Below are 24898 nucleotides of genomic sequence, written 5' to 3'. Positions count from 1 at the left end.
TGTTTAAGGATGTCAATCCCTTGCTTAAGGAAAGTCTTGGACAAAAGTGGCTTCAGGATGTCAATCCCTTCCTTGGTAATGTAATTACGTAGCTTACTTCCCCTGGAGTATGACACCTTATGATGCCTTGCTTCAATGATACCCAGCTTTCTGTTTCAATTCTTTTTTATAATACAGAGGATAAAAATCTCTAATATCATCTTTGGCATTGGTTTTCACTTTCTCTTCTAAAATAAAGTGTTTGACATTTCGAAAAATGAAAAAACAGTCTGCTGCTTGTTCAGGTACACTTCTTCCATTCATAACAAAAGTTTAGCAGTAATTTCTGATTATAACTTTAATATCCTCATATCGTGCTTGAAAAAATGGAAACTCATTTTTCTGCTATTTTACTATGATTTCTCTAATAATGTGAGCTCTGGATTTCATTAATTTCTTTCTTATAAAATATAAGTGTAGGGTAATTAAGAAGGTTTGTTTGGCAAGATCTTCAAGGCACGCAATTCCTGATCAAAGCAAGCAATACAAGATAAAACACAACCAATTGATCAAGAAATGGACTTGCAGTATGTGTTTGCTAACAATTCATGTTCTTGCATCCTTAAATATACTTTTTGAAATGCTTTAATTCTTTAATTAAGATTATAATTATTAATTCGATTGCCTACAATGTAGTAAAACCATAACTGTAAGATTGTTGATTAATATTTTTAATTAAAATCCAAAGAAAGAATAATTTGGTCATGGTTAAGAATTTATTGATTTCTCTAAGCTATATATATATAGAAGAAACAGCTGTCCATTCTGCTAAATCATGGTTCAATATTACTCGGATGCTAAACTATTTCTTCCATCTTTTCCAACATTCACAACCTTACAATAAGACAACATGAATTTCCTGATATCCAAAACTAAACTCTAAAAGCTAAACCATCTATGTTTTATAGGAGCAAAAAAACTAAGCATTTCACCCCAAGCCGTAGGCTAATTAATGCCAAGGCTTTGAAGGCCATTTGCTAGCAACTGTCCCATTAAGGCACTATACGTATTTTTGATAATAAATTATGTATCAGCTTGATATACATGGTTGCAAACTTGCACCCACTTCCTGATAGCTTAAGCTTTTAGGACAGATGTAACTCAACAATGTAAACAAGAAAACAAGAGATCCCAATCCCTAAGACAATTATTCCTGCAACTTCCTCAAGTTTCATGAAAAGGATATTGGAAAGAACTCATTTAACACTCAGGCTTAAAGCAACCTGAAAACCCATTTTAGTTATTTCGTTTTAGTATGCTCCAAGTTTTAGCCAAAGTACTTAGCTGTTGCCCAAGTTTAATGAAAAAAAAACAGTAAACAATTTCCTTGAACTCTTTAGGATCTACAATTCCACCAACACACTTCTAATCAGGCCGGGTATATTCTTATGTTTCATATATATGTAAGACTAATTATCAACTTCAAATTCGTTATTTAGGATGCAATCCTCAAAATTTAACAAATTCAAGTGACTTTCTGAAGAGCATTTATAGATTTCCTGTATGCTGGAACTTCCTTTTGGAGCTCGAAGATGTAATGTCGACCCTGATTGACAAATATTCAAAGTACGACAAAAACAACAAAGAGAATATGAAAATTCTCAAGGGAATTTAGAGGAGCTAAATAACCGAAAGAAGATATAGATCAGAGAATTTATGCAAAGCATCTTTGAGGAACATGAGAAAGAGAAGAAGTCAGAAACTGGTTAAAAAGTGTTCAATCAATCAACAGTGACATACGAAGTATTGAGGAAGAACTTGGAAGAGAGAAATATCTTTCATGCGAAGATCTTGGAAAACTTGTGGACGAAAAGATTATAGAAGCTCAGCAACTCCTCCAAAAAGGCAGTGCCCACATAGGGATTTTCGATAAACAGAATTTCAAATACATCATCCTAGGTGGTGGTGTTGCAGCTGGATATGCAGCAAGGGAGTTTACCAGACAAGGGCTCCTACCAGGGGAGCTAGCAATCATTTCCAAAGAAGCTGTAGCACCTTATGAGCGTCCCGTACTTACTAAGTCATATCTTTTCCCAAATGAACCTGCAAGACTTCCAAGTTTCCATGTCTGTGTTGGAAGTGGAGAAGAAAGACTGCTTCCTGAGTGGTACAAGGAAAACGGGATTGAATTGATCCTTGGAACAGAAATAGTAAAAGCAGATCTTGCATCAAAGACGCTCATCAATGCGTCTGGTAAAATCTATACGTATCAAACTTTGATGTTGCAACTGGTTCCAAAACAGTTAAGTTGACGGATTCTGGTGTACAAGGAGCTGATGCCAAAAACATCTTTTACTTGAGAGAAATAAGCGATGCTTATATGCTTGTAGAAGCAATAAGAACAAAGAAGAAAGGAAAGGTAGTAGTGATTGGAGGTGGAAACATTGGTCTTGAAGTTGCAGCAGCTATGAGAATCAACAAGTTTGATGTTAGCATGGTCTACCCTGAACAATGGTGCATGGCTGGGCTTTCCAGTCCAGCAATTGCTTCTTTCTATGAGGGTTACTATGCTAACAAAGGAGTTAAACTTATCAAAGGTACAGTTGCAGTTGAATTCAAAGCTGACTTAAATGGACAGGTAAAGAAGGTGAAACTGAAGAATGGTGAGGTGCTGCAAGCTGACATTGTTGTTGTTGGTATTGGGGCAAGGCCACTAACTGAATTATTCGAAGGACAGGTTGAGGAAGAAAAAGGTGGTATCAAAACTGATGGTTTATTCAGAACAAGTGTCCAAGATGTATATGCTGTTGGAGATGTAGCTACATTCCCTATGAAATTGTACAATGACATGAGAAGAGTACAACATGTTGACCATGCTCGAAAATCAGCAGAGCATGCTGTGAAGGCTACCAAGGCAAGGGAGGATGGTAAATCCATAGAGGAGTACGAATACTTTCCTTTTCTCTATTCTCGTTACTTTGATCTATCATGGATTTTTTGTGGAGACACTGTTGGAGAACCAGTGGTATTTGTGGATGTTCAATACAACACCACCAGGCTATCACCTACAATACCCAAGTTTGGAACATATTGGATCAACAATGGAAAGATGGTTGGAGCTTTCTTGAAGGGAGGAACTGCTGAAGAAATCGAGGGAATTGCCAAAATTTTTAGTCTCCAACCTGAAGCTAGAGATCGACTTGAAATATATGGGATGCTAGTTGCTGGTTTGTATGGCTGGAGGAAAGGCCTATAAATCGCAAGTACCTTGAGAGCAGTAGCAATTAATATTTATTCTATATTTTAGAATTGCTACCTACTCTTTAATGCATATATGATGAATAATATAGCAATGTTATTCTTGTAAAATCTGTACTCAAATGCTAAAACGTCAAATAAAATACAATTGTTTTCTTTCGAGTACTACTTTCTTTTTTTTTTTTTTTTTTTACCAACTGTATGCAAACATTTTGAATACTTATAAAATTTTACAAAAACTATAAGGGAAAAAAAAAAAAAAAACTATGAAACAATAGATTTTTCGTGGAAAGCGAAGTAGTAGACCTACCAAATATATACTGTAACAAAATATAACAATATGGATCATTACAAAATAAATGATCATTAATTAGACAAGGACTTTATAACTCCCATGAAATGTTGTAGATAAGAAGTTTTTCTTGTCACAAAACAAACTTTAGTCACAATGATTAATTTAGATACAAAAAAGGATTGTGGCTCGAAGTGGCTTTTAGCTATTATATATAATGGTTAAAAACTTTTAACCTGACGTTATTGACCAGACCATAGGAACCATTTATTGTCACTAAAAACATTTGAGACTTTTAGTTACATTTTTTTGTTTATGGCTTATACCCTTTTTTCTTCCTTTTTTTTTTTTTTTTTTTTTTTTTTTTGGATAGTGAAACTTAAAGACCTAACTTGAAATATTTTAAATTTGAGATTAAAATGCAATTTTCCAAAAGTAGAGGTGCTAACTTGTAAGTGTATGTACATTTTATAGAGGTCATGTTGCTTCTTTTGCTGGTCTCTTTGTTTATCCAAAGCCAGGTTTTTGCTACCAATCTTTGGCCCGCTGAGGTTTTATCCTGCCAATGTTGACTATATAGATAGATACACATATACATATAATAAGAACATTTTTCAATTATATAAATGAAAATGAAGAAGGAAAAAACAAAACATAGTCTCAGTAAATAACTTTTGTAGCCGGAACTCCTTTGACTATCTTGAAAGTAAGCATAGAATTTTTGATAATAGCGAATACTAGTAATACTTTTCTCCTCTGTTTAGGCCAAGAAAACGGCATAAGAAATAAATAATACACTGAAGAAAACCACCTGGACAAGGATACCTGATAGTGGAGTGCTTGGGTACTCCTAGCCCCTGTTCCAAGGCACTGAGTACTGTTGATTTAAGATGGTATCAGGGGTGACCGCGAGTTTGTTTTGATAAGTTTGAAACTTTCGAATCATAGTACTCTATTTGCATTTTCACGTCTATAAGACTTGATAACAGAATGAGATGCTTTTTTTGATTTTGGAATCACCTACCTTACTTCCTAAGTGTGACTTCGTTAATGCCTTGCTCAAAGATTTCCAGCTTTTTATTTCAAAATTCCTTTTCTATTAAAAAGGAGAAAGTTTTAGCATCACTATTGGCACCTGTTTTCACTTATCTTCTAGCAGAAGATCGTTGGCAATATTTAACAAAAAAGAAAGAGGAAGATTTGCTGTTTGATCGTCCATTTTGCCACTGTGCATAACCATGAATAATTCTTTTAACTATTAATTGGTTTTTGAAAACTCTTTCTTCAGGTACTAGATCACAATTTTTCTTATATTTTGGCTCTAGGATTCAATTTTTCCCTGCAGAAAGAGAGGACAGTTCGCACTGCAGGTTAGTTAAGACGGTTGTTTCGCAACATCTTCTAGGCATCAACTTCAGATCAAAAAGGAAACAATTTGGAAAATTAAAAGCATAATACCAGCTGAACAAACATGAATTTGTGGTATGCATTCTAACCATTCATATTTATGCACCTATCTGAATACATGTTCTTTCTCAATCAATGCATTAGATCAATCTTGTAATATTACAAATATTGACTAGGGTAGATATATACGAAGTAGGGGACTCATAACTTTTCTGATGCTACTGTTAATATATAAACAAGTTGAATTAAAACCCAGAAGAGTTAATAATTAGGTCCAGGTTAATAATTTCCATTTCTCTAAGCTGTTTTATTTAGCATAAACAATGACCACATGCTGTCAAGTCATGGTTCATTATTTACTTGGACAGACTAGACAAAGTAACAAAAGTCACTTCAAGGAGACTTAATTGACTGGGCCAATAAAGTCTCAACAAAGCAACTTAGGAGTTTATTTAAATATGCTTCTAGTGCCACAACAAGCTCCAAGCAAAATTAAAGCTGCAACTTCCCACGAAAACTATATAGGATAGAACAATGCCGGCTGTTAATATTGAGAAGATATAATACGTGTAACCTTTACCATGTCATCCCATGTAACTCTCCCAATAACCAAATGCAATCTATAATATGCGCAACATCCTAATTAATAAAGCATGTAAATCCTACAAAATAATCATTGAGTACTGTTTAACTATGTGTGTGTATATATTACATATAGAAAGACTTTTTTCCTCAATATTCCGGTTTTAAACAACATGAGATTGAGAACCCATTTTCTTGCGTACCCCAAAATTTCTTTGCTTTGATCCAACTTCACTTACTGATAGACATTATAAATTCGGTCACTGTACACGTCTTGCTCCAATTTCCAATTCTCTCTTGAGGATTATTATGTATATCCTCGATTTTTCACAAATTCAAGTGAGAACTTGGTCATGCACATCTATATATCTATAATTATGTATATATGTGGATTTGGTTTTCTTGGTTGCAGGAACGTCCTTCGAGAGCTTGTTTTTAAAATAATAGTTGAACCATGGGTCCTGATTACGGCATATGTCAATTACTACAAAAACACTGAAAAAAATATGAAAACTCTCAAAGGAATATTAGAAGAGGTAAATAGCCTGAAGGGTGATATAGACTTGAGATTTTCCGGTCAAAAACATCTTCTTGGGTTAAAAGAAAATGATCAAATCAAAAAATGGTTAATCAATGTTAAGAACATCAACAGCGAAGTAAAAAACATCGAGCAAGAAGTTGGAAAAAGGAAAATTCTCTCCCAAGCGCATCTTGGAAAACTTGTTGATGCAAAGATTATAGAAGCTCAGGAACTTCTCCAGCAGGGTAAGCCGTTGACAAGAGTTCTCGATGAGAAAAAAAGTTTCAAGTACATCATCCTCGGTGGTGGAGTTGCAGCAGGATACGCAGCTAAAGAGTTTACAGAGCGAGGGCTAAAGCCAGAGGAACTAGCAATTATATCCAAAGAAGCGGTAGCACCTTATGAACGATCCGAACTTAGCAAGTCATACCTATTACCAGATGGATATGCCACAAGACTTCCAAGTTTCCATGTCTGTGTTGGAAGTGGATGGAAGAGACAGCTTCCAGAATGGTATAAAGAAAAGGGGATCGAATTAATGCTCAGAACAGAAATAGTGAAAGCAGATCTTGCTTCAAAGACCCTCACCAGCGCAACTGGAAGAGTCTTTAGGTATCAAATTTTGATTATTGCAACCGGTTGTGCAGCAGTTAAGTTGGCTGATTTGGGTGTTCAAGGAGCTAATAATGCCGACAACATATTCTACTTGAGAGAAATCAGTGATGCTGATAAACTTGTAGAAGCAATACAAAAAAAGAATGAATCAGGAAAAAAAGCAGTTGTGATTGGAGGTGGATACATTGGTTTCGAAGTTGGAGCAGCTTTGAGAATAAATGGCTTTGACGTTAGTTTGGTCTACAAGGAACCACGGCTGATGCATCAGCTTTTCACTCCAGCTATTGCATCTTTCTATGAGGGCTACTACACAAACAAAGGAGTCAAACTCTTCAAAAATACAGTTGCAATCCGGTTCGAGTCATCAGCATCAAATAATGGAGAGGTAAAGAAGGTGAGACTCAACAATGGTCAGGTAATAGAAGCTGACATTGTTGTTGTTGGTGTTGGAGCAGAGCCTCAAATTTCAATATTCAAAGGGCAAATTAAGGAGGAGAAAGACGGTATAAGAACCGATGGTTATTTCAGAACAAGCGTCCCAGATGTGTATGCAGTGGGAGACGTAGCTACTTTCCCCTTCAAAGGTGAAACAATAAGAGTAGAACATATCGACCATGCTCGAGAATCAGCCAAGCAGGCAGTGATAGCTATCAAGGCAAAGGAAGATGACAATTCCATTGCAATCGAGGTTAGAGGATTCAAGATTTCAGAGTATGAGTACCTTCCCTGCTTCTATTCTCGTAGCTTTGATCTGTCATGGAGATTTTGTGGAGACAATGTAGGTGAAGCATTGCCAGCTGTGGAGGATATGCGAGTGACATCTACAAAACCAAGGTTCGTAACCTATTGGTACAGCAGAGGAAAGGTGGTTGGGGCTTTCATAGAAGGAGGGAATGATGCGGAAAACAGAGGTTTTGAGGAGATTGCGAAGAGGAAACCTAGGGTGGAAAAGGATAAACTGGCACAGGATGGGATTTCCTTTGCTGCTTCACAAGGCACTCCGTCTTACGGTATACTATAAAAGAATATCTAATATCTAATATCAATTATTTACTATCAATTATTCTGTATGTATTATGTAATACGTCTAACAAATAATAAACTTATTCTATGTGTTATGATGATGATTTTTTTTTTTTTTAAGTTGGTGTACTATATTTTAGAATTTGGGTATCTTTTATTTGTAAATAACAAGAAGTATAGAAAGAAAGATTCTCTAAAAAAATGTGGAAGAAATGTATCGGATTCATAAAATGTAAAATAAATATATATATATATATATATTTTTATGTTTATAAATTATGTTTATTGTTGAGAAAACTAACTTTGCCACTCAAACATCAACCTTATAAGCTATATTCTCTCCAATGCTAAATTTTTATATTAATACAATTATATTTTTATGTCATTATTTTTTTCTTTCAAGTAGCGTACATCTCCCTTTCTCTCCAACAAAAAAAAAAAAAAAAAAAAAAAAAAAGGAAAAAAAGAAGAAAAAGAAAAAAAACAGTAGTGAACTATTATTTTAATTTCAATATATATATATGGTCAAGATTAGGAGTATGACTTCAATCTATAATCTCAAAGGTGCGAATATGAAGGGTTGACAACTTGGTCAACCAATAATTTCAATGTTTATTGACTTGTGTTCAAGGGGTTAATTTAAATAATCATGATTAAACTTCATGTCACGATTAAAACTTCATGCTAAAATCATAGCATATATATATAGTAATCAGCTGTTGTTCTTAATAAAAGGTGATAATGTATTGATGTGTTAAGTGTTAAGAATGTCACATCAATTAATGATTTAAATCTAAAATTCTAATTGGATAAGTAATAACCTCTAATAATTATAAAATCAATGCATACCAATATAAGGTTGAAAAGTACATATCAAAACTATAAATATATAGTTTTTTTATAGTGTGAATGTTCACACCAAAAGACTATTGTCAACAATAGTCATGGTTTTTGTTTTCAACAATAGTTTCTATATTTCAATGGATACCTAGGCTTCCATGTATATTAGGAATTATTGCAATTTTGTACCTCTAGTTTGAGGAATGTACTTTGGAATCTTCAAACTTAAAAGTTTGCAATTTAAGCCTTCAAGTTTTAATTTTTTCTTAAACAAAATTGCAATTTTAATTTTAACTTTCAATTTGTTAAACTTTGGCCAATTTAATTTTTTTGACTAACAGTATATAACAATTCGATATTACTCAACTTAAATTAAAATGTAATTTGGTCCAATTTAAATCTTACCGCTGCTTGCTAAAAATTTTCATTTGGATCAAAATGAAACAAATTAAAATTTGAAAACCTAAATTTTAATAGTTTAACTTGAAAGTCCATATTGCAATTTGTCAAAACTAGAAGATATTAAATTGTAATTTATATATAGATGTTATTACAGCCACTACTTCCCTTGCCGCTCTCTTCATTATTTGAACCTACCTTTTGTTGTGATTTTTTGACCACCAAAAGCATAGAAAGACAAAGAAAACAAAAACACAAAAATTGAAAAGAAAAAGTAGTATTATTATTTCTCTTTGGAAATCAATACCAAAAAAAAAAAAAAAAAAAAAAAAAACTCTAAAATAAAATTGTATTGTTTTTGATATGAGAGTAAAACAAACCCAGCACCTATTTATAGACTTATAAGGTTATCTTTTTTTATAAGACAACTTATCCACTAGGTAAACTTGGTCAATAATTAAATTTAGACGATAAGAAAAAATTAAACTCTAATGGGCTAGGCTTTAAAAGTTAGGTCGAACTTCACAATTCTCTTTCTCCAACCGCTTTTCAAAGCTGATGGTCAGCTATCATCCATTTCAATTATGTCTCTACGCAGCTTCAGCTTTTCAGGCACCACAACCGTTATAAACATGTCTAATGAATCCTCATTTATGTGAATCTTCACCAATCAAAGCAATTTATGCTGTATCACATCGTGTATCCAATAATAGCAAATAAAATGTGCTTTGTCCGAGAACGATATATTAAGTTCTTGCTTAAATTCATGGCATTCTGACTATCAAAATGTATCTTTTAGTTCTCTTGCATTTCTTCACTAGATTCCACTATGGCAATATACTCAACTTCTAGTGTAGATAAAGCTACACACTTCTGCAATCTTAACTGCCGTGATACACCTTCTTCAGCAAAAGTATAAAGATAAGCTAAAGTGGACTTTATACTATTAGGATCTTTGGTTATATCTACATCTATATAGCTTTTGAGAACTATCAACTCCTTCATAATATAAGCATACTTTCAATGTATCCTTAAGATACCTAAGAATTCACTTGATTACTTTCCAATGTTTATTTCCAGGATTTGAAAAAAATTTGCTCACAGTACCCACTGCATGAGTAATGCTTAGTCTAGTACACACCATTGCGTACATCAGTTTCCCACCATTGAAGAATAAGGCACTGAAGCCAAGCTCTTCTTTCTCTACTTTGGATGAGGAACATGACCTCTTACTCAACCTAAAATGATTTGCTAGTGGAATGTTGTTTGGAATGGATTTATCTATCTCTTTATCACTCATTCAACATACTTTTCCTGCAATAGCCATAACCTATGATTTTTCTTGTCTTAATAATTTACATTCCTAAAATTTTTTAAGTTGGTCCTAAAACCTTCATATCAAAAGAATTGGAAAGTTCCTTCTTCGGCTGACTAATTTTTCTTGCATCTTTTCCAACGATCAACATGTTGTCTATATATAACAAAAGTGCAATGAAACTTTCATCTAGGAATCTCTAAATACAAATACACTAGTCTATGATAGTGTTTTTATAGCCTTGGCTCACCATAGATGAGTCAAACTTCTTGTACCACAGTTTATATGCTTGCTTGAAGCCTACAAGCTCTTCTTTCTCTTGCAAACGAGGTTATTTTTCCCTTAAACCTCATAACTTTTTGGCTACACCATATAGATTTCCTCTTGTATATCAACATGAAGAAATGTTATTTTGACATCCATATGCTCAAGCTCTAGATCTAAAATAGATATTAGACCAAGAATAACTCATATTGAAGCCATCTTCGCCAATGGTGAGAAAATCTCATCAAAGTCAATTCCTTTCTTTTGAAGAAATCCTTTGACCACCAATAAAGCTTTGTCTTTCACCACACTTCCACTACCATCTTTCTTGGATTTGAATACCCATTTACTCTTTAGTCCTTTCTATTCTGTCTGGAAGCTCAACCAACTTATAAGTATGATTTTTTTTGCAAAGATGTCATCTCATCTTGCATTGCTTGGAATCATTTTTATTTGTCCAAATGAGATTTAGCTTTTTAAGAACTCTCTCTCCCCCCTCTTCAGTAAGCAAAATATATTAAGATTCTGAATATTTTTTTGATGGAATCCGACCTCACTCAAATCTTCGAACATGTGAATTATTAGGTTCGAAAGGTATACCATCATCTGACCGCTTAATGGTCTTGCAGTTTCTACTAGAGGAGTGAGTCTCTCCTTGCATAACATTCTCTTCTCTCTCATATTTTGCTTATGGCAATTCTCTATACTTCCTCTTGTCATCCATGGAAATTTATGCTAGTGTTGGATTAAGAATAATATTGTAACATCCCGATCTAAGAAAATACCCCAAGTTTGAAGTTTTGACCAAGTTTGATCAAGATTGACCAGTGGACCAAAAGGGTTTTATGGTTGATTTTTTGTTGTTGGAGAAATTTCATGTTGACCGAGATACTATGGAAAAGTACTTATCGACACAAGTTCATAGGCCAGTAATATGCTAAAATCAAAGTTAAGAATAGAAAGTTATGATCAAAACAAGATGCGATTCAAACTGATCAACAAGTCCGAATGTGACTTTTTATTTACATAGATTTTGGTGTTGACCGATGTGTTATATGAAAGTTCTTGTCGATACGAGTCCGTAGACTAATGAAACGCTTAATTGGGACCCACAGTTGAAAAGTTATGGGTCTATAAAATTATATCTATTTTTTCTGAGACTGATTTTATCGAGTAGTAGAATATTCAAAAGAGTCTTTGATTTGTGCCATGTGTCATCAATTGGAATGCACCACGTGTCGCATTTATAAAGTGCCACATGTCATCCTTAATAAAATATTATATTATTATTTATTATTTTATTTTATTATATTATTATTTATTATTTTATTTCATTTCTCCTTTTCTTTCTCTTTTTTTCTCTTCCCCCATGTGGGGAAAATACCTCTCCCTCCCCCTTCTTCTTCTTCTTCTTCCTTTCTCTCTTTCTCTCTCTTCCTCCCTCTTGGGTCCCCACCGAATCTCGCTTTTCCGGCTTCCACCTTGCCATATGCGCTGGTGGCCAGCGAAGCCCAGTCGCCATGGACCTGAGGGTAGGCAGGATGCAAAGTGAGCATTAGTCATACCCTTCCATGGCCTGAATAACTGTGAATAGCATTGGTACCGTGGGATGCTAAGGCAACCAAATATAGGTTCTTTCTTTTATATGCACCACACAGTACTGGTGTTCTGTATTGTATCTGTTATTGGCACACAAGTATCTAGGTCTTCCTGTAGTAGCCATGGACCTGAGGGTAGGCAGGTATAATGCATAGTGAGCATCAGCCACCCCCCTCCATGGCCAGGATGACTGTTGATAGCATCGGCATCGTTGAGATGCCAAGGTGACCGGATGTAGGTTCTCTCTTTAACCTTCCCATCAGGTAATACTCGAGACGTCGGGTACTGTTTGGCACCACTGATATATAGAATGGTGCATTAAGCATCTTTACATATATATATATATATGTATGTTATATTATGTTTGTATGCATCACAAAGTACGGAATCAATGATCCGATGTAGTACATGAATAGCTGGCCTCGTAACTATGTTGCCTAGGAGTCCAGGGGATTAGACAGCCAATATGAGTAACCACCCCGGGCTGTATTGGTAGCAAGGTACCGATGACAGCTAATATCATTGGATCGTGTATTAGTATGCTATATGGTATCGCACGTGCCTCCGCTACGAGTGTGCATATTGTATAGTATATTTATAATTCTAAAATTTTAAATTTTATTTTATTTTATCTTATTTATTAATGATTTCGATTTCCTATTTTTATCTTCATTTGTTATTGTTATTCTTATTTTATTATTATTATTATTAAGATCATTAATTGTTATGGAATTATCATTACATGTCGTAATGACTCATTAATGTTGTTATTGTTACTGTCATTATAATTGTTATTATCATCATCATCATCATTAATATCATTTGTTATTGTTCTTATTATTATTAATATTATTTTATTGTTATTAATATTGCCGTTATTATTATTGTTATTATTATCATTATTATTAATATTGTTACCATTATTATTATTGTTATTGTAATTGTTATTATTATTTATTATGATTATTTTTAGTATTAATTCCATTATTTACTATTATTATTATTATCATTATTATCATTGTTGTTACTATTTTTATTATTGGTATTTTGTAATTATTATTATCGTTGTTATCATTATTTATTTATTCATTATTATTATTATTATTATCATTATTATTGTTATTACTATCATTTCTTATTATTTTTATTTTTATTTTTATACGGAAGCTTTTAAGCAAGTGTGATAGCCTTTGGGCAAATGTGGAAACCTTCAGGAAAATGTGATAACCTTCAAGCAAGTGTGAAAGTCTTCGGGCAAGTATGTTAGTCTTCTGGAAAGTGTGGAAGCCTTCGAGCAAGTATGTGTGGAAGTATTCAGGCAAGTGTGTAGCCTTTAGGCAAATGTGGTAGCCTTCGGGCAATTGTGTTATTATTGTTATTAATATTACGATTATTCTTGTCATTTTATTACCTTTCTATCTGCATTATGCATGGGTATGAATATAAAATGACATTGAAATATAGCACGGCACTAAGTGGGTGGTGTGGACGGACGTGAATATTTAAAGATATTTTTATTTATTAAATTATTTCTAATATTCATGTTCTTATATTTTTATCGAAGTGCTGCCAATTGTGGATTTATTTGTAGTAAGGAGGGAGGGATAAGGTGGTATGATAGAGGAGTGTGTTTTCGTGTAATTAATTTTAGGGGCATATTCTTCCGTTAGGGGGATGCTGTTGGATTTTCCGTAAGACGGTACGGTAGGGTTTCTTCTGGGATCAAAGCTCATCTAGGGCTCCAGGAAGGGATCCTAGATGGTTCCTGACAAATATCGTAAGTACTAAAGCCTTTATAGACTTTTCAATATCTTCTATTGTATGGTTTTCATGGAATACTTTCTCTTCTTTCAATAATCTTCTTTGCCTATGGATCCTAAAGTTTATAAATGAGTTCTTCATCTCCATATCCTATAAAGATGTATAGAATAGTCCTTACATAGAGATTCTATCTGAGCTCCTTGAAATATGTGCAAAGGCTAAATATCTAAATACTCTTAAGTGAATGTAGGAAGGATTTTACTAGACCAATCTTTCTCCAAAATTTTGAAATTCAATAGTACTAACGGTGATCTGTTGATCAAATAGCAAATGACAAGAACAATTTCTCCCCAAAATGGCTTTAACAGCTTAGCAATACTGACCATACTTCTGACATTTTCTATGATCATCCAATTAATTCTCTCAGCTACTCTATTATGTTGTAAGGTGCGAAGGATCATCTTCTTATGTCTAATGTCATGTACTCTAATGTAAGCATGGAACTCTCTGGATGAATATATACTTGCCTCCATTATCTGAAAGGAGGCACTTCAGCTTCTTTATTATTTCGTACTCTACCATGGCATGGAACTTTTTAAAGTGACCTAATACTTGGTCTTTCATCTTCAAGAAATAAACCAACATTTTCTAAGAAACATCATCAATAAAGGTAAAAAAAATTATCTATTGTCACCTAGTGATTTCACCTCAAAGGAACCATAAACATCAGATTGCACCATACTAAACAACTTCGATCTCCTCATTAAAGAGGACTTGAAAAAAACTCTATATTTCTTATCATACAAATAGTGATTGTAAGAATCAAGTACACCATCCTTGAAAAATTGTGGTAAGGTTATTCTTCGTTAAAGTTAACAATTCTTTCTCACTCATGTAACTAAGTCTCTAGTGTTACAGATTTTGTGGCATCCTACCTTTTGTAATGTTAAAATTGTTTGCACAAATCTTCACATGAATCTTGTAAAATGCTCTATAAATATGTCCTCGTGCAATAATTATGGTATCTTTATCATTTTCCATATGTTATTGCTAAAGCAGTTGTCATAGCCTTCCTTGTCAAAGACTATTTTTGAAAGCAAATTGAGGCAAAGATCTAGAATATGATGGATATCCTTCAAAGTAATTGTATACTCAACGTTGGATTTTATCTTAACATCACCAGTTCCAACAATCTTTGTGAAATTGGTATTTCCCATCTTCACCTTACTAAAGTTTCCTACTTTATATGTTTTAATGAAATCTTGATGTGGAATAATGTGGTAGAATGCTATAATATCGACTATCCACTCAACATCTTGGCTTGATAGGTGAAGGCATGTCTTTGCGAGTGATGCAGTACGCCACTTTTCCTTTAATAGTGACTAGTGTCACTCTATTCTTCTTGGGCTGATTTTTCTTGTCCCTACTTTTACAACATCTTTCTACAATTCTTTTTTAAATGATCTTTTAAGCCAAAATAATGACATTATATTTTGGCCTTCTCTTGTCTATTAATCTGCCTCTACTCTGGCTCCTACATTTCCCCCTACCTCAACTACTTTCTTGTTGTCTTCTCCATTTCTTTATGACAAAGATATATGTATGGTAATTGCTTATGTCTTTTCTCCTGACCTTCCCGTTGAATAGAGTATATGTTATTATAGTCATAGTAAGTATGTTATTTGGGACCGATTTGTTGAGGGAGACTACCAATGTCTCTCAACTATCTAGAAGAGAGCTAAGAAATAAGATAGCCTATTCCTTACACCATAGTTGTAACTCCATCATAGATGATCGATTTACAACTTATTCATGTGCTTGGTTATGGAAATTAAACTCTTTGACTTCAAATTCATCAATCGCCTCATCAACAAGACTTTATTCCAAATGATCTTGGTTCGGTATATGTCCTCAAACTTCTTCTAGAAGGAATATGCATTTGTCTCCTGCACAATAATGGAAGACACTATTATCAATCCGTTGCCAGATCTAACCATTCGTTTTCTTGTTCAGCTTCTTCCATTTGCCTTTTTGGTAGGATCAAGTTTTTTCCTTTGATATCCAAAATGTAAAATAAATCTTACAATTTAAGAGACCTTCAATTAGAGATCTTCAAAGTTTATAGTTGGTGGCAGCAAGCTTGATGATAACTTTTGATGATGATTCCTTTATTGACATTTTAATCTACAATGGCTTAATCAAAAAAGGAGAGTTGAATTCAGCAAAACAAAGTTCACTAATGTGTGCGAAATGGTTGAAAATGTTGGATTTGACTCTTTTGAGGTCAAAAACTGAGTATTAAAAAATTTAGGATAAAACTACAATTTCCAAAAGTCCTGATCAAACTGTAAATACCAAACATTCAAGGTAAATCTACAAACACCAAAAACTATAGGGGCAATTTGCAATTTCTAAAAAAGACAATGACATGCCAAATATGTTGATATGTCAATTGAAAATGCAAAATGGACCTTGAAAGGGGGTAGAATAGGTCATTCGCTATTTAAAAGTTTTTTGGCATTAATACAAATTATCAATAGGAATCTGCAAGAGCCTAGGCCTACTTTATATCATCTTTATATCCCAAAACTATAATTTTTGCATCACACACAAAAATATAATATCCAGCACAAATAGAAATATAATGAAAACACACAATATATATAAATAGCACATACTTAGGCCTCCTTACAACAAAATAAATAAGTATAGAAAGTAAAATGCAAAAAAGTAAAATACAAAGATTTTTACGTGGAAACCTTAGATGGAAAAAATTATGGAGTGCTAAACAGTACTTCTAGTCTAAATCCACTAAGTAAGATAATTGAGATCATACACAGCCACACTCAAGGTGTAAAAGATATATCAACATCTCTAGCCATTGATGTAGTGGATGACCTAACTTTCTAGCCTTAGACTCCTCAAACTTTATACAGCTCCACTATCACAATAATTTTTCTTGCAAGGAAACTCCATCACAATGTTGCAACAATCCTCTTAGGAAGGCTATTTGCTTCCGCTACTGTTGCAACAATTTTCCTTGTAAAAGAATGACTCCATCAAAAACTTGTCTTAACAAATCTTATAGGTAAAGTGATGGGATTTAAGTTTTAAGACTTTTTTTTTTATGATTTCAAGATGAAACCATGTCAAAAATCCTCTAGATCTAAATGGTAAGAGTTGGTTTTAAGAAAATCTAAGGAAACTAAAAACAAATGAGAATATCATGTGTTTAATGATAAGATGGAAATGAAAACACGATTTCCCTAAAAAATCTATTTTAAATTTGATAAGAATAATTTTATGGTGAACTGTATAGAGAAGGGGCGGCTATGGAGGTTTTAGGCACACAAGAAACCTTAAAATTAGAGAAGATAATAACTAGTTTCTACTATCAATCAATTGATCGTTAACCACATATCAGTCTATTGGCATATCGATTGATCACTAAAACATATCAATCAATCAGTAAAATGATCAATTAATATGTAAGCAAATCAATCAAAACTCCAAATCTCTCGAAATAAAAAAAAAAAAATCCAAACTTTGACACATTAAAAAGCATAAAACCACATGAAAATAAGTGTCAAAAATTTTCTCAAAACAATTTGGAGAATTATTAAAAAGAAGGTGTCAATGTCTAACCACCTAAAGCAAGTGAAGTGTCTAGGTCACTTACCATTCTTATTTGAGATTTTTTTTTTAATTTTTTTTTTATGCTCTGGCACGGACTAAGATTATCTCATTTACAACTCAATGTTATGAATAATGAAAATTGTCAACTCACAAAAAATGACTCAACATCTATAACATGGCACACATGGTGGATGAAGAGTCTTATGATGATTTGTCACCTTATCTTCATGACTCGGCTTGGCTTGTGATTCAGCTCCACTCATCAACTTGGTTTGTATGGTTGGTGCATTTGGTGCATGGAAGGCATACGACTTTGACTGTCAACACATGCAATGTGTGAAAAACCTATAGCATATTTGACTGACGTTTGGTCCTCCAATTGGGCTCGTTCTCTTTTCTTCTTGACGAGATCTATTACTTTGTATATGCAAATCTCCATTTGGAGCTTTTATGCAATGAGCCATGTCTCTCAACCTGTAACTCTAATACCACTTGTTGTAATTCTCGAACCATGAAAAACAAAATAGAAAAAAAAATGAAAACAAAAAAGCAAATGGTCCTTAGTTTAAGGAGTTGACAACTAGGAAAGACTTGGTGCTCCTTGGTTCGAAAATGTGTGAACATAAGTATTAAATTGGCCAAACATGAGAGACCTAAAGGATATATAAGAGGCTGCTCTCTTTATTGGTTTAACCTTTTTGGTGGAATCTAAAAAGCCTTAACACCTTTTTGCTACCAATCTTTGGCCACTGACAATAATGTATCAAATTAATGTAAGAACATTTCTCAATTATGGAAAGAAAATGAAGATTAATTTGGAAAAAGAAAGCATATATATAAATGTATATATATATATAGATACATATATAGAGTTATTTTCAACCGCAGTACCTAAGATTTGCTTAGTACCAATTTTAATTCCTGTATTTTGAAACAATTCAACTTTAGTCCATATTGTTGGTAACAATGGCTAAAAGGTAAAATATACAATATGATATATATTAACCTTTAAATATAATTTGAAAAAAAAATTTCCCTTTGATACATATTGTTATTGTTATTATTATTATTATTTGGAAAATATGCAATTTTCTTTTTCTTCTTTTCCTTTTTCCTCTCTTTCTCCCCTTCTCTCTCTTTCTTTCTCTTCTTCCGGCCTTTGCAGATACTGCAGCCCATATAGGGTTAATTTCACAAAATCCAAGCCTATTTACTTCTCGAATGAGTTAGGTCCCCTTTCTTGCCGAGTCCAACCATTATGATGAACTCTGGTTTTGCTACGAGCTTGTAGGCTCCGAGAGCAAGGGCTGAGGAAAAAGAAAAAAGTGAAAAAATGGTTTTTCTTATTCTATCTCCTCTTTAACTCATATGGATTTTTCTTCTTGTCCAGCAACTATGTCTCCATCATCTTTAATCTTTTCCTAATCTCCATAAAATATTCTTTTTTTATTTTTATTTTTTTTTATATTTCATTGCAGAGACCTCAGATTAACCTATCCTATTTAATTGGCCATTTTGTTATTTCTTTTAATTAATTTTTTTATTATTATTATTTTTTTGGGGTAAGAATCGTTTGAGAAATGAGATAACATTCTTGAGTCTGGGGATCCTAAAGCCTGGTCAAAGGCTTGGCATGCAAGGAGCAATGGTGGAAAGAATAAATTGGGATTTTGCATTTCTTGTAACCTTGATTTAGGTTACGTTTTTTATCAGACTGAATATGATCAGGAGTTCCCTATTAATGGATAAATTACAAATGAAGAGCGATTGTGCTGTCGGATTATCTTTAAGATTAGAGGCTGAGAGAGGATGGTTGATAAATTAAACTAAAGAGATCTGGGGAGGCTCATAAATGGAAGGTTGGGTTGGTTTTTTTTTTTTTTTTTTCATTGGGTAAAAAGTGAAGCTTCTTTTTCAGATTTTGCAATTTTGATATTACGCACTGGAGTTTGGATTGTATTTGCTATGTGTTGCTAATTTTTTTTTCGGTAAATAAATGTGCACCTAATTTTTTTTTTTTAATATTACAAATTACCCCAAATTCCTTATCTCATAACTCGAACCCATGCTTTTATAGCATAGGTAAGTTAGAAATACTCAACCACTAAAGCTATTCTCTTTGTCATGTGCACCTAAAATTTAAGCCCAAAGAAATATATATATATATATATATATATTGGTGTTAAGAAAAAATAAACTTTATTAAAGGATTTGACACAACAAGAATCGTGCTGATTAGCGAAGCAATTAAATGCGTTAAATGAAATAAACAGAGATGCATTTCTCAACATCACGTAACATTGTATCGCTAAAAACATTATACCAACAGCGATGCAATAATAAAAATCGCCTAATGTGGACGAAACAGCAACGCAATACAAAAACAAGTCACTAAATATAAAGAGACTTGCGACGTTAAACATAGAGCAATCCGCGACTTTAAATCTCTACGTTGCTACTTTTTAGCATTTTTAGTGACACGTCTAGACTTCGTCACTATTTTATGTAAATTCCTGCGTCGCTAATATGGAAGCAACAGCGATGCTACATTTATGAGTCGCTAATTGTTAGAATTTTTAGCAACTTATTATACTTCGTCGCTATTTTATGTGTTTTTATGCATCCCTAATTTGTAGAATTTTCAGCAACTTGTGTAGTTATACGTCGCCGTCTACTTACAACTACATGTCGCTAACTTCATATATATTTAACCTTTAGCGACTCATTGTTTTGTGTCACTATATATTTAAATAAAAGAGTCACTAAAAACAGGGACGCAAGTCTAGAGCATCGCTAAAGGTTGGAAATGGCGACCATGTTGTTATTATGCGTTGCTACAAGTCCTTTTAGCATCAATTTTCTTCTTGTACGTCGCCATTTCTTTTTTTTAATTTGCTTGTTGTAATTTTGTTAAAATTTATTAAAAAATGATAAATAAATAAAAAATTAAAATTAGCTTCATTTGAAATAATTAGAATACAAAACTTTTAAGTAAACATTTTTATAACAAAATAATTATAAAATAAATTAAATAGTATCTCATGAAATAGTTTTACAATTCGGTAAACTATTGTATATGCAAAAGCAAAAGCAATATTAACTAAATCTCCATGAATTGCATATTCATTGAGATGGAAGTTGCCATCCCCTTGTTGACGATATTACACACCCTCATACTGCATATGAAAAAATTAATAAATTTATAAACACTTATGCAAAATAAATATATATTAATTATTAAAAAATAATAATTTAGTAGATGAAAATTTAAAGAATATTATCGTTGTTCTTATGAAAGCGAATAAAAAAGTTAATTAAATGGATAATAATAAATGTCATAAATATTACTTAAAACATATAAATAAATCTAAGTACCAATTTATTTATAAGGTATTTTTTATATATATCCCCTCATAGTCTTTATGAACATAGCCACTCTCACATTGATCCTCATTATTATTTTCATCGACACTTGGCAACTGTATGACAAATGGCTTGTGAGCCATCATAGTATCGCCAAGAACATCTTCTTCAACCAATTCTTCTTCAACAAAAGTACGATGTTGTGGTGGAGTTAAAACAACTGACCATCTCGAATCAAGTTGATCTTCAACATAAAATACTTGTTGAACTTGTGAAGCCATAATGAATGGGTCAGATTTATATCCAATTTTATTTAAGTTAACACATGTAAACCCCATCTCATCAACTTTCACACCGCTGCTGTCAACCCAATCACACTTGAACACGGGAACTCGAAACACAGTGTAATTGACATCCCAAATTTCTCTTATGACCCTGTAGTATGCCATCTCAGCTAAAATTGGGTTATTATCCTTAGCACTAGCAAAATGCTTACTTTTGGCAATTACTTTGACACCACTATTCTAGGTGACCTGATTATTATCCCTATCTAAAGTGTTGAATTGAACCCCTCTAATCTCATATCCTTCATGTTTTGTTACTATCCATTATGGACCACGGGCTATCCATCTTAATGTTTTAGAAACTGTGTAATTTGGTTGACTTCGCTCCTGTTCAATCTAGTCAATTGAAAAAAATATGAAAAATATTTATTCGCTAAAGCTAAAGCTAAAACAATGATACGATATTGAATATTTAACTTCTCCATACTTTATCACGTAACCAGTAAATAAATGTACGTTTGTGTTCATCTAGAAACCATTTTGCTTTTTTTCCTCGATTTTGGTTGCTTGACTTCAAGACTTCAAAATGAATACTAAAACAAAGAAAAGTTTTTGTAATTAATAAATATATTCAAAATATCAATTTATTTATGCATATTAATATATTCAAAATATCAACTAATTTATAATCTTAATATATATATATTCAAAATATCAACTAATTTGTACATTAACATGTATATACGCATCTGACATAAGGTGCCACCTCTGGTGCATTCGAAAGTACGCATCTATGGACTTTCTCCCAAAGTTTTTGATCAATTGATTGATTTTTTCCACCTTTAATGGGGGCACCAACATCATCTTCATCATTTAAGTTTTGATATCTGCCAATGGGGTTTTTAATTGCCTCTAACCCTTTTTGAAATTCACTACAAAACTCAATCACTTCTTCACAAATATAACTCTCGGGAATACAACCTTCTGGCCGATTTTATTTTAAACATAACCTTTCAATACTTTCATGTACCTCTCAAATGGGTACATCCATATAAAATGTACTGGTCCACATAATATGACCTCTCGAACCAAATGTACAGTTAGGTGAACCATTACATCAAAAAAAAAGAAAGAATTTCTCTCGAAGGCACAAAGTTATAGCAAGATTGTTTTGAATTTTGTCCAATTTAGCAACAATGATAGACTTCTTGCAAATTGCATTGAAAAAAAAAAACAAAGTCTTGCAATTGCATGTCTCACATTTTTATGATGGATTGCACGAATTGAAAGAGGCAAGAGTTATTGCATCAATATATGACAATCATGAGATTTCAATCCTACCATCTTTAAGTCCTCCATTGAAACAAGATTCCTAAAGTTTGAAGAATAACCATCTGAAACCCTTAAGTCTACTAAACACTTATAAAACAATTTCTTCTCTAGCTTTGATAATGTATAGCAAGCCAGTGGTAGGAAAGTTCGATTTCCTTGCAGTTTAGGGGCTAAGTCTTTCCGCAAACCCATTTCTTGTAAATCTAACCGAGCATTAACTCCATCCTTCGTCTTACCAAGAATATTGAGCAATGTACCATATATGCTCTCACAAATATTTTTCTCAATATGCATGACATCTAAATTATGTCCACACGGAGAAATTGCCAATATTCCAATTCGAAAAAAATGGACTTCTTCTTCCAACATTCTTCAGCATCAACAGTCCTTTTCCTTTTGTTTGAGTTATCAAAACTCATTGCATTCAGCTTAGCTAAGATTTCTTCTCCAGTCAACAGTATTGGAGGCACTCCAAACTCTTGAAATACGTTGAAAGCCTTATTTTGCCTTTTGTAGCAATGATTTGGAGGAAGAAATCTTCTATGCTCGGTAAAACTCATTTTTTTCCCATGCTTTAGCCTTCTAGAAAAGGTATTTTCATTGCAAATTGGACAAGCATAATATCCCTTCACTACATGACCAGATAAATTACCATAAGCTAGAAAATCGTTTATAGTCCAAAGCAACACTGCCTTCAAAGTGAATTTATCTTGACGGTAAGCATCGAAGACACTAACACTTTCGTTCCACAACTTCTGCAGGTCTTCAACTAATGGCTCCATGTATACATCAATATGATTGCCGGGTTGTTTAGGTCCAGAAATTAGAAGACTCAACATCATAAATTTTCGCTTCATACACAACCAAGGAGGAAGATTATACACAACTATCATCACAGGCTAACAACTATACCTACTACTCAAGATACTATGTGGATTAACTCCATCGGCTGCGATCCCAAGTCTCAAATTCCTATCTTCTGATGCAAAGTTTGGCCATAAACAATCAACCAACTTCCAAGATGGAGAATCTGCAGGGTGTTGCATTTCCCGTATCTTAACCTTTCTCCCATTGGCATGCCATGTCAAATTCTTAGCCGTTTCAACACTACGAAACATTCTTTCAAAATGCGGAATAATAGGAAAGTACCATAAAACTTTATTTGGAATATTGATAACAACTCCATTCTTACCAATTTTCCATCTAGAAGATCCACATTTAGGACATTCATTAAGGTCCACATATTCCTTCCTAAACAAAATACAACTTTTAGGACATGCATGAATCTTGGTGTACTCCATTCCCAAAACACTCAAAGTCTTCTTAACATTGTACATGGATGTTGGCAACACATTGTCAGTTGGCAACATCTCGAATAACAAGTGCAACAGTACATTGAAGCTTATATCAGAATCCATATCTTGCCTTTAAGTTGTACAATTTAACCAAGGCCGATAACTTGGTAAATTTGGTGCAACCTCGGTACAAAGGTTTCTCCGCATCCTCCAATAACTTAGCAAATTCATTATGATCATTATCAAAATGATCAAAGACAGCACAGTTCATTTCTAAGTTATTGAAAGCCACGTCTTCCTCACTACCACTATCATTTCCATTAAATTCTACATTAATATTATCAAAATGAGAAGATGGTCCAATACCATCATTACATGACTCACCATGCCAAATCCATCTCCGATAATTGACATCAAATCCATTCCAAAATATATGACCTTTAATATCCCCAATAGAATGGATTTCCATAATCCCACATTTCATGCAAGGACACTTTGGCATTCTCCATGCTAAATTTCAAAAACTCCTTCACACCCTTAGCAAAATCATTTGATCTTCTATCTTTTGTTATCCAAGATTTATCCATTTTCCTATCAATCTCTAAGCAAAACAATGTCAAGCAATATAAAGAACAAAATATCTACAAAAGCAAGATTATGAAAACCCAACCAAACCTAACCTGCGGGTGAAATGGAAAAAGAAAAAACAATAAAAACAACCCACCACATGCCACCGTTAACTACAAAGAAAAAAATGAAACTCACCTAGGCGATAGAGACGAAGGAAAAAGAAACCCAGCTAACCATGAGGGTGAAACAGAGAACCCTAACTTCCCAACAAAGCATAGGCAATTGAAAATTAAACTCGAAATATCCAATTCTTCAATTCCCTATAGATTGCTTCTAACTCTAACATCTATTAGATAGTGTACTTCATGTATTTTTAGAAAAGAAAAGTGATTCAAAGGCGCACGTAAAAATTTTAAAAGGCGTCAAAAATGATCGGGTAACCGGCGACGCAATCTACTCGTGCAGAGTCGCCTGTTAATTTATATTTTATATTTTGAATTATTTAAGTTTTAAAAGTGCAGTTTAGTCTGCAATTCACTAAACATGCATTTTTTTTCTTGATAA

At 33.2% G+C, this 24898-nt stretch overlaps 1 protein-coding gene and 1 pseudogene across 1 annotated transcript; both read left to right on the top strand.

Moving 5' to 3' along the window:
- The first annotated feature begins 1576 nt into the window (after positions 1-1576).
- On the top strand, positions 1577-3364 carry LOC107429978 (monodehydroascorbate reductase, seedling isozyme-like; annotated as a pseudogene).
- Positions 3365-4763: 1399 nt separating this feature from the next.
- LOC107429997 (monodehydroascorbate reductase) lies at positions 4764-7771 on the top strand. The gene is made up of 2 exons (XM_016040780.4): positions 4764-5011; positions 5931-7771. The coding sequence occupies exons 1-2, from the start codon at positions 5001-5003 to the stop codon at positions 7672-7674; spliced, it is 1755 nt and encodes a 584-aa protein (XP_015896266.3). The 5' UTR covers positions 4764-5000; the 3' UTR covers positions 7675-7771.
- The last annotated feature ends 17127 nt before the right edge of the window (positions 7772-24898 follow it).

The sequence above is a fragment of the Ziziphus jujuba genome, chromosome 1 (assembly GCF_031755915.1).
Source record: "Ziziphus jujuba cultivar Dongzao chromosome 1, ASM3175591v1".
Taxonomy (NCBI): domain Eukaryota; kingdom Viridiplantae; phylum Streptophyta; class Magnoliopsida; order Rosales; family Rhamnaceae; genus Ziziphus; species Ziziphus jujuba.
Note: the sequence above shows the minus strand (reverse complement) of the source record. Positions and strands in the feature narration are given on the sequence as shown.